The 16,313-nt window shown below is 39.6% G+C and overlaps 1 protein-coding gene across 1 annotated transcript; it reads left to right on the plus strand.

The window, feature by feature from the left end:
- Positions 1-3,754: 3,754 nt before the first annotated feature.
- Positions 3,755-13,318, plus strand: LOC129061510 (olfactory receptor 7A10-like). Its single transcript, XM_054562179.1, has 2 exons — positions 3,755-3,766; positions 12,386-13,318. The coding sequence occupies exon 2, from the start codon at positions 12,395-12,397 to the stop codon at positions 13,316-13,318; it is 924 nt and encodes a 307-aa protein (XP_054418154.1). The 5' UTR covers positions 3,755-3,766; positions 12,386-12,394.
- The last annotated feature ends 2,995 nt before the right edge of the window (positions 13,319-16,313 follow it).

The following is a 16,313-nucleotide window of genomic DNA, read 5'->3' on the forward strand; positions in this document are numbered from 1 at the left end:
AGTATTATTGACTGTATTTCCTATGCTGTACTTTACATCCCCATGGCTTATATTATAACTGGATGTTTATCCTTCCTAATCCCCTTCCCCTTATTCCCCCATCCCACAGCCACTCCTCTCTAGTAGCCATCAGCTTGATTTTTGTATCTATGAGTTTGTTTCTATTTTGTTTATTTATTTTCTTTTTTAGATTGTACTTTGCTTTTTCCCCAGGTGGAACAGATACCTTCTACCATTTTTGAGTATGAATCAGCTACCTGAGCTCTAGATCTTACTTAAATCCATGCACTGCTACATTTTTTCCTTTTAAGTAATTTATTGAAGTATAATTACATAAAATAAGTATAACATGATTAAAATATATAATTCAATTAAAGCCATACAAGAATTACAGTCCATACCTCACATTTCCATTTGTGTATAAGTCAAGAAGTGCACAATAAACTTTAATCTCTTCTTAATGTTATTGTTGAAACTAAGCCTCAATTTCCTTATTCCTGAAGGTAATATATGATAACAAACATAACTTCAGATGAATGTTGCAAGAAATAAATGAGTCCGGTCAAGATGGCTTGCCTACTCACACAACCAGAGCAAAAATTACAACTAAACTACAAAACAACTGTTACCCAGAATTGTTAGAAAATTGAGCTGTATGAAAGTCCAACAACCAAAGAATTAAAAACATCACATGCATCCAGACTGTTAGGAAGGGCAGAGATGCATGGAAATGCAGACATAGAACAGGTGGTCCCACACCCACGCTGGGCAGATAACAGTCAGGAGGGTTACCTTGGTAGTGAGGGATCCCAACCCCAGACCAGACCACTCAGACCAGGGTTCCAGTGCAAGGAAGATAAATCCCCATAACTTCTGTCTGTAAAAACCAGTAGTGGTTGGGGAAGTGGAAGAAACTGCAGGATCCTCAGGCTAATCCTTTTAAAGAGCCTGTAATGGACTTAGGACTGACACAGACTCACTCTCTGTGGGCTCCAGCACTGGGGCAGCAGCTGGAAGAGCACCAGTGGCATACAGGGAGAAACTAAAGTGATTGGCATCAGGGTGAGTGCGAGGATGAGTGCCAGGGGGCAGTTTTCTCCCAGACAAAACTCCAGCGGACAGGCAGCAGCATTGCCTCTCCCAGAGCCCTCCCCAACACAGAGCCACAGAGTGGCAAAGCCATATTGGAAATTCCATCAACCTGGTTCACACGGGTTGCTTTGCCCTGGCAATTACCTAAGGCTCCACCCCATCCAACTTACCAGTGTGCTTTTCTGCAATAGGCCACACTACTAAGACAGGGAGCCAAAGCAGCTCTACCTAATACATAAAAACAAACACAGGGAGGCTGCCAAAATGAGGAGACAAAGAAATATGGCTCAAATGAAAGAAAAGAACAAAACTCCAGAAAAAGACCTAAACAAAATGGAGATAAGCAACCTTTCATATGCAGAGTTAAAAACACTGGTTATTAGGATGCTCGATGAACTCATTGGATACTTCAACAGTATAAAAAAGACGAAGGAGACATGCAGGTTACACTAAGTGAAATAAAGAAAAGTTTACGGGGAACCAACAGTGGAATGGATGAAGCCAAGAATCAAGTCAATGATTTGGAATATAAGGAATAAAAACAAACAAACATTCAATCAGAACAAGAAGAAAAAAGAATCTCCCCATACAAGGATAGACTAAAGAGCCTCTGGGACCATTTCAAAGGTACCAACATTTGAATTATAGGGGTGCCAGAAAGAGAAGAGAAAGAGCAAGACATTGAAAACTTATTGAAAAAATAATGAAAGAAAACATCCCTAACTTGGTGAAGGAAATAAACATACAAGTCCAGGAAGCACAGAGAGTCCCAAACAAGTTGGGCCCAAAGAGGAACATACCAAGACACATCATAATTAAAACGCCAAAAGTCGGAGACAAAGAGAGAGTCTTAAAAGCAGCAGGAGAAAAGCAGATAGTTGCCTACAAAGGAGTTCCCACAACAGTGTCAGCTGATTTCTCAAAAGAAATTTTGCAGGTTAGAAGGGATTGGCAAGAAGTATTCAAAGTGATGAAAAGGAAGGACCTACAACCTAATTACTTTATCCAGAAAAGCTATCATTTAGAATGGAAGGGCAGATAAAGTGCTTCCCAGATAAGGTAAAGTTAAAGGAGCTCATCATCACCAAACCATTTCTATATGAAATGTTAAAGGGACTTAGTTGAGAAAAAGAAGAATATTGAAACTATGAACATTAAAATGGCAATAAATTCACAACTATCAATGACTGAATCTAAAAAACAAACTAAGCAAACAAGCAGAAGAGAAACAGAATCATAGATAATGGAGATCATTTGAAGGGTTATCAGTTGGGAGGGGACAGGAGGATAATGGGGGAAAACATGCAGGGATTAGGAAGTACAAATTGGTAGGTACAGAATAGACAGGAAGATGTTAAGAACATGGAGTTGCCAAAGAACTTACATGTACCACCCATGGACATGAATAAAGGGGGAGAATTGCTAGAGAGAATGACAGTACTGGGTGGAGGGGGGCAGAGGAAGAAAAATTAGGGCAACAGTAATAGCATAATAAAATATATAAAAATAAATAAATACTACTCCCTCCCTTCCCCCCCCCCAAAAAAGAAAGAAATGAGATATGTGGACATATTTTGTTGAGTCCAAATAAACTGTTCAAAGATAAAGTTGTATGTATGTATATGTGTATTTGTTCATGTACATTCTTATTTCAAATGCACACACATCTGTACACAAAAACAGACTCATATATAATCTCATATTTGAAAGAAAACTTAAGAGGAAGTTGAAAAGAATGAATGTTTAAATTAACATAAAATTTAAAGATGTAGAAGTTTAGAAATGAAGATTTAAAGTAAGTGTAATCTCGTCAACAAAACAAAGAAGCAAGCAAAATATAATCAGAGACACCAAAATAAAGAACAAACTGACAGTAACTAGAGGGGAGGGAGGATAATGGAGGAAAGAAGGGGAAGAGTTGTCAAGGAACATGTGTAAAGGACCCATGGACAAAGACAACAGAGGGGTAGGATTGAGTGTGGGAGATGGGGTTGGGCGGGGTAGGGGAGATGGTGGGGGGAAAATGGGGACAATTGTAGCTGAACAACAATTAAAAAAATAAAGTAAATGGTACACATACATTTATTTATTATTTTTTAAAAATTATTTTTAATTTTTTATTTTAAAATCATGTTTAGTCTATTACACTGTCTCAATTTTTCCCCTGTTACCCCCCTCCACCCATCCCACCCTGTCCCCCTCTCCCACAGTCAACTCCCACTCTGTTGTCCATGTCCATGGGTCATTCATACATGTTCTCTGTCTAGTCCCCTTCCCTTTCCACCATTGTTCTCTTTCCCTGTCTCCTCTGGTCACTTTCAGTCTGCTCCATGTTTCCATGACTGTGGTTTAGTTTGTTCATTAGCTTATTTTGTTGAATAGATTCCGCTTACAGGTGCGATAATATGGTCTTTCACTGACTGGCTTATTTCACTTAGCATAATATTCTCCAGTTCCATCCATGTCATCACAAAAGGAAGGAGTTCCTTCTTTCTTTCTTTTTTTAAACATGCAGATATTATTTATTTATTTATTTTTAAATGTCAATATCCATTATAAAATATTAAAAAATTTAAATCCATTATAAAGTCTCTGCAATTAAAACAACATGACACCAGCACAGAAATGATCAAGTAGACCAATAAAATAAAATGAGTATTCTAGAAACAAATGTATATATCTGTATAACAATGTAATATATGATTAAATTGATATTTCAAATCAATAGGGAAAATAAGGTTTATTCAACTATTAATGTGCATGAACCTCTATTTCTTGAAATAAAACAAATATAGAGCCTTATTTCATCCATTATACAAAAAATATTCAGGTGAGTTAAAAATCAATATGTAAAATCTAAGGAGATCTAAGTTTTAGGAGAAAATACAAACTAATATTTTTCTTATCCTGAAGTAAAATGTTCAAACCCAGAAGCTGTGAAGTAAAACATTGACAATATGGCTATATTAAACATTTAAGACTATACAGTAATATACATACAAAAAAAATTAGAGGACAAGTAATAGAATAGGAAAGTATTTGTAACACATCTAAAAAAGGGTTAATAGTTTGTTTTTTTTAATGGAAAATATTCTGCAAACAGTCAATAAAAAAATGGATAAAGAATACCAAAAGGTCATTTAAAGCTTTTGAAATATAATAGAAATAGGCAAGAGATATACAAAAACAGATTTAGTTTCAACAAATAATAAAGTAACAAAATAACACATCATTGTCACAATCAGATTCATAAGTATTAAATATATTGGTAATATCAAGTACTGGTGACTGTGAAAGGAACTAGGTATTCATAGACTCTTTTTCCTGATCTTCTTACAGCAGTCCCTTTAGCATATCTTGCAATGCTCATTTGGTGGAGGTGTATTCTTTTAGCCTTCTTTTGTCAGGGAAAGTCCTTACTTTGCCTTCCATTTTATTAATTGAGAGCCTTGCTGGGTAGAGCAGTCTTGGTTGCAGGCCTTTGTTTTTCACGACTTGGAATATTTCTTGCCATTCCCTTCTGGTTTGTAGAGTTTCTGTTGAGAAGTCAGCTGCTAACTGTATCCAGGCTCCCTTATATGTTACTACTTCTTTCTCCCTGGCTGCTTTTAGAATTCTCTGTCTTTGATATTTGCCATTTTAATGATGATGTGTCTTGGAGTGGGCCTCATTGGGTTCCTCTTGAATGGGACCCTCTGTGCTTCCTGGACTTGTGTGGCTTTTTTTCTCCTCCAATTAGGGAAGTTTTCCATCGTTACTTTTTCAAACAGGTTTTTTATCCCTGCCTCTTCTTCTCCTTCTGGTATCCCTATTATATGGATATTATTACATTTCAGGTTGTTCTGCATGTCCCTAAATGTCTCTTCATTCTTTTTGAGTTTTTTTTTTCATTTTCTTGCTTTTTCTGGGAGCTTTTTTTCCTACCTTGTCCTGGTCGCTGATTCAATCCTCTGCTTCATCTAGCCTGCTTTTGATTTGTTCTGCTGTGTTCTTCAATTCAGAAATTGTATTCTTCATTTCCTCTTGTGTCTTATTGATAGTTTCTATGTCCTTTTTCATGCTGATATAGTTTGCAATTAGGTCCTCGTAGTTTCCCTGTAGTTTTCTATAATTTTCTCTGAGCTCACTGAGCTCATTGAGCTTCCTTAGAACCATTGTTTTGAACTCAATATCTGATAGTTTACTTGCCTCTATTTCATTTAGTTCTCTTTCTGGGGATTCCTCCTTTCCCTTTTACTGGGAGGGGTGTTTCTTTGTCTTCCCATTGTTTTTGAGAATCTTCTTTTTTGTTTCTGCTTCTTAAATTGATCTGTCTTGATTTCCTGACTTTGTGGTGTGAACTTCTATGTTGGAGACTGCTGTTTTTTATTTCGGGATCTGCCTCTGATGATGTCAGTTGTTGACCCTGTCTGACCTTAGGCAGTCTGTTTGAGACTTCCAGGAGTCTACTGTCTACGGCTGTCTCCCTTAGTTGTTAATCTAATCACTCTTCTTCTCTCAGCAGTCATGTGTAGGCAACACAAGGTGGGGGCAGAATCCCCCCTGGTGGCAGGGTTATTGTGCCCTCTCACACTGGTGCTGCTCAGGGGAGTGGTCTGCCTGAGCAAGATGGCTGCTGCCATATGGGGGATGAGTCAGCATCGGGATACCATTGGCTACCCTTTCAGTTCTCTTCCCAAAGCCTCCTTCCCCAGTCTCTCCTCTGAAGTCCCTAACCCACTCAGCCCCCACTTTTGCCAGAGCCCAGGGTAAGTGGCCTCAAATAAAAATGTATCTGTTGGCCTTTTAAAAGGGTCTTCATGCCTCCAGCTGCCCGTCTCTGGCAGAGAGCAACCCTGCCGCTTTTCGCAGCTGGCTGTTATCTGTGTACTTTTTGGGTTCTGGTGCTGTAGGCTGGAGATCCCTGCCTATGGTTAAGACCCCACTCTTCCCAGGGGGATACAACTGGCCATTTCAATATTCTTCTGGTACTGCCACCCATGAGCACCCCACCTGCCTTCTTGAGTCTCTACCACACTCCTTACCAGTCAGGTTGTGCTAAAGCTGATTCTTCTGTCTGTCCGAGGTTATAAGGCTCCTCTCTCACTATTGTTCAGTTGTTTGTTCCAGGTGATTTCTCTACAATTTATTTGTAATTCCAGGTTCGGGAGGAGGTCAGTGTGCCTTCCATTAACTTCTCCACCATCTTGATTCTCTAAACTTAAATGATGATTTTTTTTTACTCTGCTAATGCCACAAAGCATTAAAATATGAAGCACATTTACAATTATGTAAGAAAAATTATCTACCAGCCAGAAAGGCTCAATATCTCCAAACTGATTATACGTGTCTTCTACTTAAGGAAGGATTACAGTGCAAAATGCCTTTACCCAGGGGAAGCTAAATGAATGAAATAAGACACTTTGTCTCAGATTCCTGAACAAAATTCCATTGGATAATTGTCTGTATTCAATTATTAATGCTAATGTAAAATTACCACACTAGTGATTAAAAAATGCATGTATGCTCTAACAATTCCTAACATCTCATGGGACTAAAATCAAGATGTTTGCAGGGCTAGCTTTCTTCTGGAGCCTACAGGGAAGAATCTATTTACTTTCCTATTTCAAGTTTAGATTATAATGCAAAAAAATCTAAATGTATTTCTTATAAGTAACAAGTATTTCATAGTGAGGAACTAGATGACAGCTCTTAACCTGTGATATAAGGTTGAAATTCCAAATTGTTTTGGCCCATGTGTCATGAGCCCAGTGTGTAACACTCAAGGTTTAATCAAAGGAACTTAGTTCTCCCTCTTGTTGATAAAAAAAACCAATTTTCTGTAGAGTTCAGGGGCTTTGCCCCTACCACAAGTCAGTATTTGGAGACTTGAGTTTCCTAATCCAGACTGGATCTTCAGTCTTAAATCTGGAAAAATTTTAAGTCAGGGTTAGGATAAAGTGCTGGTAGGTTAGACTTCTGGAGGCTAGCAGGCTTTATGAGGAGGAACTAATAAAAACTGGATTCACTGGTCTTCTAGGCTGGTCTTTTGGGGACACAGAATCTCCTGGAAAATTTTCCCTTGTGCCTTGATCCATAGGGAAATCTTGTAATTAGATGTTGGAATAACAAGATGGAAATGCACCTAATGAGCAGACAAAGGGAGCTGCAAATAGCTCCTCATCTCCAGTCTCTCAGTGTGTGTGACCTTAGGTTAGATGGGACCTGCTTGTTGCTTTTCAAACCCTACGTTTGTCTAGGCGACCAATGCTTGTCTCCTTCCTGCTGTCTTGTCTGAGGAGAGAGCTTCAGTCCCCATCATCATCCATCCAGGAGGCTGGACTTTATTCCCTGGGAATACTTCCTCTCAGAGTTCCCAGTCAGGTGAGGCCAAGGGTGCAGTAGGTGCTCCAGGAAAGGGTCAGAGAGAGCCAAAGCCAAGCACGTTTACCTGAGGTCTCTTGACAACCATCAGCCTATGGTTGGTTGGTTGCCTAATTCATGATTTGTTACGGATGGTAAAAAGAGAAGTGGGCATTGAACTCAGCAACACATGGGTTATTGCTGCCAGCTAACTAACTGATGGAAGCCCAGATAGACGTGGCAATGGGAGGAATCAAGTATTTCAAGGAAAAGCAGAACATGTACAATGAGTTTTGTAACTAAAAGGAGTAGGAAAATAGAGTACTAGGTACGGAGAGGAGTCCGGTAAAGTGAAGGCAGGTCTTCTCTATTTCTGTCATGGGGTATATTCAACACTGTTTCCATATTGATGAGACAGATCCATATCCAATACAATTCTTGCAAATATTACCTTGCAACAGTGGTCGTGAGGTGTACATTTCACAGTATCTTCTTTCATTGTGGGTATTCTGTTCACATGAAGAAGAATGTATTTGAGAAGTAAAAGGAGGTGTACCAAATGGCTTAACTCTGCCATTACTTCATTCCCTGTGACCTGAATATATTTGTGGGTTAGTTATTCATTTGTGTCCATTATTGTAAATTGTCTGCACAATTCCTGACATTTTCAGGGTGGAGTCAGCATGCTTTTATTCCTGGTTTTTTTGTTTGCATTCTTCTAAACAAGAAATTGGAGGTTTTTTCCCCTCCAACTTTGTTGTTTGTCCTTGAGTACCTTTATGTACATATATGTGGGGAATTGTGAGTATTTATTAACAGTATAGGCTCAAATCTATCACTCAGTCACATTTTTTCTCTCCATTGTTTTTTTATTTTTTACTTTTCTTCCTGAAAAAATTACATCTGTTACTTTTATATTTCCCTTGTGAATCCTTGCTATAAACAAAAAAATGAAAGGAATGTTCTTCTGTGTACTTAACGCTAATAAATCTCTTCACATACATACTGCCAACTTGTTCATGTCTCTCTTATTCTTTATTGTTCTTTTGGCCTTTTGTGATTAGCTCTATTTTCAAAATTGGCATTATCTTCTACCACCCTCTGGAAGGCAATCTTTATAAAGATTTGACTAAAGATTACCTATATCTTCCATAAGCATATTTGAATCCATATATCTTTATATAAGGAGACAGTATAACTTAGATACTGCTTTCTTGCTGATTTTGAAAGCCTTTTTATAACATTCTTTTATTTCCAAGTCTTTGGAAATTTAATCTGGAATCTGGAAATTTAATCTGGCCCATGTTGATATTATCATTATTATTTTCTGTTAATATAAATTAACTTGATTCTCACTTAATTTTTTTCATACAATTGTTTTGTAATCATTATGCTTAAGCTAATTTCATTCGGACTGATAATCTTTATTCCATAAATTCTTAGTTTTTTTTAAACTCCTCTTCCTATGTATGCACACATACGCACTCATATGCTTTTAAACAAATGCATGAACAGCATCCTGTCCATCAGAAATGGTCTTTATGTGTTGTACAGTCTTTCTTTCTATGTGTCTACTTGTGTTTCTTCATCAACAGTACCTATGGACTTCCTTCTAGTCAAAAAGGGTGTAAGATGCTGATTCATTATTTCCACATTTATGTAATATTCTGTGGTGTGGCTGTGCTATTCACACTTAAAATCTAATGTATACCGTCTCAATACATTGCTATTAGAACAATATATGAAAATATTTTGAGATTGTTACATTAAAACTCTGGTTCTCCACCAGAGGCAATGCTGTTCCACCAGGGGACACTGAGCAATCTTTGGAGGCATTGTGGCTGTCACAAGGAAGGTGTCAGTGAAGTCCAGGTAGCTCTAAACATCCTGCAGTGCCCAGGAGAGACCCACCGCAGACAAAGACCTGGCCCAGGATGTCGAGGCTGCAGAGGCTGAGGAACTTGAGTTAGAGAACATAGTACTTGTAGTATTTATAGGTGCCTTCAGATTTGTTTTCCCAATGTTGTAACTCTTTATAGTTCTGCCAGAAAAAAAATATAGAGCACCGAATTGCTACCTGTTTAAAATTTCAACCCCAGTCAATGTGACACCTGTCTAAGATTGTTTTCCAGGCTGACAAGTCTGAAAGAGCTTTTTTGATGTTTTACTGAACTTTTTCTGATTTTGATCAAAGTTTCATTTCGATGGTATTTTTAATTAGAATATTATCAAATGCTTATTATTCTTTCATTATCAGCCTTTTAAATGATTTTCAAAAATTATTATGGTACCAGGGACATAGAGGGACGTAAAAGAGGGTAAAAGGGAGATAAATGGTGATGGAAGGAGACTTGACTTGGGCGCTGAACACACAACGCAATGCACAGGTGATGTATTATAGAGCTGTACACCTGAAATCTATATAATTTTATTAAATGAAGTCATCCCAATTAATTTAATAAAAATTAAGAAAATATAAATAAAAATAACTAAAAATATTATTTCTCAATTGACTTTGGGGGATGTTTTGACCATGAAAATGTTTTACACTTTAGTTAGTTAAATATGATTGTCTTATTACTTCTGAGTCTCTTGACTGAATTAGGGTGGTTTGGCCCACCCATCAATATTAATGTGTAGTTTTCTATCTGTTCACCTGAAAAGGACTGGTTACTCTTCCAGTACCTAGGCAAGCCCTCAGATTTTATGTAACACGACTGAGGGGATCAACTTCATTTTCTTCCAGGTGGATATTTATTTTTCCACTTTTATTCAACAATCCAATCTTTCCGAGTATATTGAAAAGCAACCTTACCATGTGCTAAATGTACTTATATACAGAAGTCTAATTCTTGATTCACTTAAAGAATAAAACTGAGCCTCTGCTCTTTGCCATAATGTCTAGGAACATTATACAGTGCCTTCTGTGTCTATGCCTTTGCCAGTTTAACTACTAAAGTATATTGTTTTCTTTAGTTTTTGATGCTCTATTCAATTTTCTTTAATACAGTTGCAAAATCCCACTGTTTAACCAGGTTTTATTCTTCCTGCCATTCCTTTCATTTCATAACTTCACATTTACTTATATGTGTTCCTATGTAAATGCACATATACATACATATATATAAAGGTGAACAAAAGAGGTGAAGCCCTGCTTGTTCAGCTGTGGCATTGTGATGATGAAGGCAGAGTATGGGGAAATAATGTTTGCGTGACAATGTGCTTGGACTTAAGTCACATGAAGAACATTACTCCATGTGAAAGGTCGGATTGCCATGGCATGTGCAGGCTTTATTGAGCACGTCCTGGGGAGGCCTGTTGGGTGAAGACCAGAAGCAGAATTAGACAGTGCCTACTGATTTGTCAAAAATGACATCAAAACCCAAAGTCCAAGAAAAGCAAAGGGGCTGCATAAGAAAAGTGAGGAAGGATTAGTCTCATCTGCATTTTAACCTTATAAAAACCAACTGGTCAAATAACTACAGAGTAGGCACAGGAAAAAAAAACAGTCTTCTACTGCTTGATGTTAAAAATACGTCTTTTTGTAAAATACTGGTTTATTTAGTTGGTCAGTTTTCACTTGGGGCGGTCAGTCCATAAGGTGTTTCCATGCCATATGGTGCTAACTACCTTTGCCTTTTGGACAAATGTATTTTTTCTCCTTCATTATTTTTGTTTGACTTCAAGGGGGTATCATAGGGTGGGAAAGCTGCCAGAATCCAAAGACTTTTCTTCCTCATCGTTTCTCGGGGACCATCTGAGCTTACTGTCAATAGATCTTTTTTCTTCCTCTTGTCCCCCGTCCCTCTCTCCCTCTGTGTTTAGGTTTCTGTAAGTACAGGGCATAAAATGCATGGGCATTCTAATATGGAACCCCAAGCTTATTTGTCCATGGAAGGTTTACCATAGGAATATCAAGGTACTATGTTTAAAATTTTTTTGGAAAAGATACGTGATCTGGTAGCTCGAGTTTTATCTACTCATATCCTAAAAAGTGAGTGAGACATACATGGAGATAACACAGATGAGGAGGCCATGGGGGTGTGTGTGTGTGTGTGTGTGTGTGTGTACGCGCACTTGCCTCATAAACTGAGAGCAGTGCTCAGAGCAGGGGCACCTGGATTCATTTATTCCAGGTGACTTATAATACAAGGGCCAGAACCCCCATCAAGAGAAGGGACTAAGGAGGAGATCCTTTTCAATCCACAGGATGCTTTTGCCACCAGCCTAAAAAGTGCAAGATTTACTTACACTTTGGTCACAAGGCACTTACTGTTACTTAAAGTTTCAATAGCAACATGCAGGTCACCTTGTTTCTTAATATTCTCTGATTTCATCTTTTATGCCCCATGACACACTGGCTCGTTCTGAGCTTTGATTTTCTAAAACAATCCTATTCCTCAGGGCTTTGGCACAGGCTGTTCCTTCTGCCTGGCAAATACTTCATCCCCCTTTGTCTTGTGCTTAGTCTTTTGAGGTGCCTGTTGACAAGTCTTGGCAAAAAGAACACCCTTTATCCATTCTCTCCATTTAATGTGATTTACTTTTCTATATAACATGTTCTCCATTGTATATGTTCTATTATTATTTTTATATGATTATGTTCTTTGTCCATCATCAGTTTGTAGGGATTTTGTTTTTCATCATCAATATACTGAACAGTGCCTGGAACACGGTCTAAAGTGAATATATGAGTATAACCCCCAAAACGCATGAATGATATCCTCAATAAAACATCAATGTACATTTTGTTTGAGTAATGGGTTGATGGTAGAAAAGGAAATTCTAATGGGACATGGCACTAGACATGCCTTAATGGGAACCAGATATTACATCAAAATGGAAATTATTTTTCATATTCTAAAATATAAATGTAACATTTATTCTCAGTTGCTAAGGCTTGCTAATGTGAAAATTAGTTATTCATCTTTTTCTATTTTTTGGTAGTCACTTGCACCACATGGAGCCAGGCAATGGTACACAAATTTCAGAATTCCTTCTCCTGGGACTCTCAGAGGAACCAGAACTGCAGCCCCTCCTGTTTGGGCTGTTCCTCTCCATGTACCTGGTCACTGTGCTGGGAAACCTGCTCATCATCCTGGCCGTCAGCTCAGACTCCCGCCTCCACACGCCCATGTACTTCTTCCTCTGCAACCTGTCCTTGGCTGACATCTGCTTTACCTCCACCACTGTCCCGAAGATGCTGGTGAACATCCAGACACAGAGCAAAGCCATCACCTATGCAGGCTGCATCACCCAGATGTATTTCTTCATGCTTTTTGTAGTGTTGGATGTCTTGATCCTTACTGTGATGGCCTATGACAGGTATGTGGCCATCTGTCACCCCTTGCACTATGCGGTCATCATGAACCTCCAGCTCTGTGGACTGCTGGTTCTTGTGTCCTGGATCATGAGTGTCCTGAATTCCATGCTGCAATTCTTAATGGCATTGGATCTGACCTTCTGCTCAGACTTGGAAATCCCCCACTTTTTCTGTGAACTGAAACAAGTGGTCCAACTTGCCTGTTCTGATACATTTCTTAATGACATGGTGATGTATTTTTCAGCTGGACTGCTGGGTGGAGGTCCCCTGGCCGGCATCCTCTACTCTTACTCTAAGATAGTGTCTTCCATATGTGCAATCTCATCAGCTCAGGGGAAGTACAAAGCCTTTTCCACCTGTGCATCTCACCTCTCCGTTGTCTCCTTATTTTACGGTACGAGCCTAGGCGTGTACCTCAGCTCTGCCAGTACACACAGCTCACAGTCAAGTGCAACAGCCTCAGTGATGTACACCGTGGTCACACCCATGCTGAACCCCTTCATTTACAGCCTCAGGAACAGAGACATAAAGGGGGCCCTGGAAAGATTCCTTGGCAGGTAGGCTTTCAAGGGCCAGCTGTACTAGGCTGAAAAAGTGCCCATGAGTGCAGGGTTCAAAACCTCAGAGCTCTTGCACACATCAATACAATCTTTGGACCCCACATAATTAGAAATTCTCATGCATCTCATGGGTTAACGTGAATTACTTTAGCCTAATTTATCCTCTTATGAGATATGTCATTCCAAGTAATTTGTCTATTGTTTTACTGGAAGAATAGTCATGAATTATACTACTCCTCTGGACTGAACCACACTCGGCTACTGAGGGCATTTACATGATTTTGTTGTAGAGGAACATGTGAGAGCACAGTTTTCACTTACATGTTCGTCATTATTTTCCTATAGCACTACCTTTACTGTGCTTCTTGATGCTGTAGACTTGAGCATGCTAGTAGGTTTTATAGCCGGGCTCCTGGTTTTACCTACTTTATCCTGTTATTCAGCTGTGTGTCCACATGCTTACCACAGCCACTGGCAAAAATCGACTGTCAAATAGATGTTTCCAAGAAGGGTCTACTAAGAAATATACATTTTACTAAATAGGCTGCTCTAATATGGTTAAGTAAGAAATGCCCTTAAATATGATGAAGCAAAAATACCCATACAATTTATTATTATACAAAAATATTTTTCACGCTGCACATCTACTGACTGAAGTTTGGAATATGATGTGCATGTGTAAGGAGTGAAGAATTGTGTGGAGGGTTTTGTGTCCTTTTTCCTGAACTATTTTCCTGTTTCAGCTTGAACACTTTCAACGTGCTCTCTATAAATGTGACTCCTTCTAGTGCTCTAAGTATAATATCTTCCCTGTTCTAAATGCTTTCAAATCCACCAAAAGGAGAGTGCGTGGCCAGTGTGACTATCATACATTGTATCTCCTTTACACGCAGGGATGTCTTCAGTCCATATGATCCAAGAATGAATCACCCAGGAGTTTAAATCCTGCCCAGTCATGTGAGGAAGGATCAGACATTTTTCTGCACAGACATGCATGTCCTGCCACCCTGTCCAGACTTCCTGGAAAGGAACCTTAATGGGCTCACTTTTACGCAGTTATTGAAATACATTTGAATAAAAGCATGACTGGGAATGCAGTCCTCCAATATTAGTAAAATGCTAACAGTAAGAAGTAGCAGATTATTACAATTTCCCTCAGTTCTGTTCACTTTCATTGCAGTAGCAGTTTGCTATTGCTGTGTACCAAGTCACCCTGAAAAACAAATAGTTTAATACAATTCCTTATTTTCTAATGGGTTTGTGTAGTGGCGGGGTGTACTGGTCTCTGCCGCTCTCTCTGTTGAGTCTGCAGTCCGCTCTGGGTCAGCGGGGGTGTGTCTGCTGACCCTGGCTGGGCTTTGCAATACATTAGGGGCTCAGCTATTGTGGCTGATCTAGGGAGGCCTTGGCTGGGATAAGTGAGGGGCATGGCCCCTCCTCCTCTGGAAGGCCCACCTGGATTGTTCACACGGCTGAGCCAGCGTTCAAGCGAGAGCAGCCAAAATGGCAAGGCCCGGTGCAACACGCTGCCACTTCCACCATATTTATCGGCCAAAAGAGATAAAGAATCCTAAATCCAGCCCAGATTTAGGGGTGGAAACATCGGCTCGGGCTCTGGGTGGGAAGAGCTTCACAGTCACATTGCCAAAGACCGGAAACAGACGAAGAAGTGGGGCCACCTCTGCAAACAGTCTACCACTTGTGTCACCTTCCACTCAGTCAAGTCTTACTTCTGAGTCACGCCCTCCCTACCAGCTGAATGATCTTAGAGAAGAAGGTGAGAGTAAAAATCTGTTTAATGAGCAGACGTGAAAGTTCGACTCTGGAGGGTCTTACCCCTCTGAATGTGAACACCCCCAGTCGTGCCCCTTGCCCCCAGCTTGCCATTTCTAGGCTGAAAAGAAATAAAACTTTCTTTTCAGATTTTTAGAGTCCAGGGTCTTAACTCATGGATTAACAGAGCTACGGGGCTGTTCCCTTCCTGGCACCATCTTCTTTGGCTTCTCATGTAGACCGTGCTTTTCTTTTTATTTCCCTGCTCTTAACATATTCATAATGATTTCCAGTCTGATCCTTGTATATGCTGGGGGTGGGGGCCCGTTTGGAGGAGGTGACATTTGAAATGCAGAGACAGCAGAGAAGTGGAATTTGAAAGAGGAGGCAGAGTTGCTGTTCTACTGTGAATATCCTGAATGTGCGGGTTGAGGAGGCATGAGACTCTCCGGAGACTCAGGGGTCGGGCAGGGACGGCAGTGAGCTGGGGTGCAAGTGCCCGGGCAGCTTCCTTCTCAGGGGGCGGCAGGTTCTCTGACCACTAAGTATTTACCTACGGAGAGAAAAACATCTCTAATTTTTTAATCTAGTCTCCTTATGGCATTTTTTTTGGTCTTTTCTTTCTTTATTGTTGTTCAACTATGGTTTTCCCCATGTTTCTCCTACACTCTCCCCTACCCACCCCCCTCTCCCTCAATCCTTTGCCCCCTTTGCTTTGTCCTTGGGTTTTTTATACATGATCCTTGACAATCCTTCCCCTACTTAGTTTAATAATTATCTTCTGGAGGTCTCCTAATTTGTCAAGGCTTTTTAAAAAAAATCTTCTGCTGAGGATATGTTTAATGATTTTATAGTCAGAAGAAGGGGGAGAGAAAGAGACAAACATTAACGAGAGAGAGAAACATTCACTTGTTGCTTCTCTTTGTGACCCTACAAAGGATTGAACCAGCAACCTAGGTATGTGCCCAACAAGGAATTGAACCTGCACTTTTGGTGTATGGAACGACAATCCAACCAACTGAGGCTTTTGTTTGCAGCAATTACCAAAAATACAGATACGCTTATTACAATGGTGTGTTGAGTTCGGGATGGCACTAAGCTTCAAGTAAAGGAAAGTTCTGCCACAATAAATCCTTCAATAAATTAAAACTTTATTTATTTGCACTTCACGTGTGTAGAGTTAGGGATGGAGTTCAGGGCTATTCTGACCGTCTCATGATATT

The sequence above is a fragment of the Pteronotus mesoamericanus genome, unplaced genomic scaffold (assembly GCF_021234165.1).
Source record: "Pteronotus mesoamericanus isolate MK-2021 breed Mesoamerican mustached bat unplaced genomic scaffold, CSHL_Meso_final scaffold_636, whole genome shotgun sequence".
In the NCBI taxonomy this organism is placed as follows: Eukaryota; Metazoa; Chordata; class Mammalia; order Chiroptera; family Mormoopidae; genus Pteronotus; species Pteronotus mesoamericanus.

Excerpts from the sequence above, each read along its gene's own strand:
- LOC129061510 (XM_054562179.1), top strand. The coding sequence starts at position 12,395 with ATGGAGCCAGGCAATGGTACACAAATTTCAGAATTCCTTCTCCTGGGA.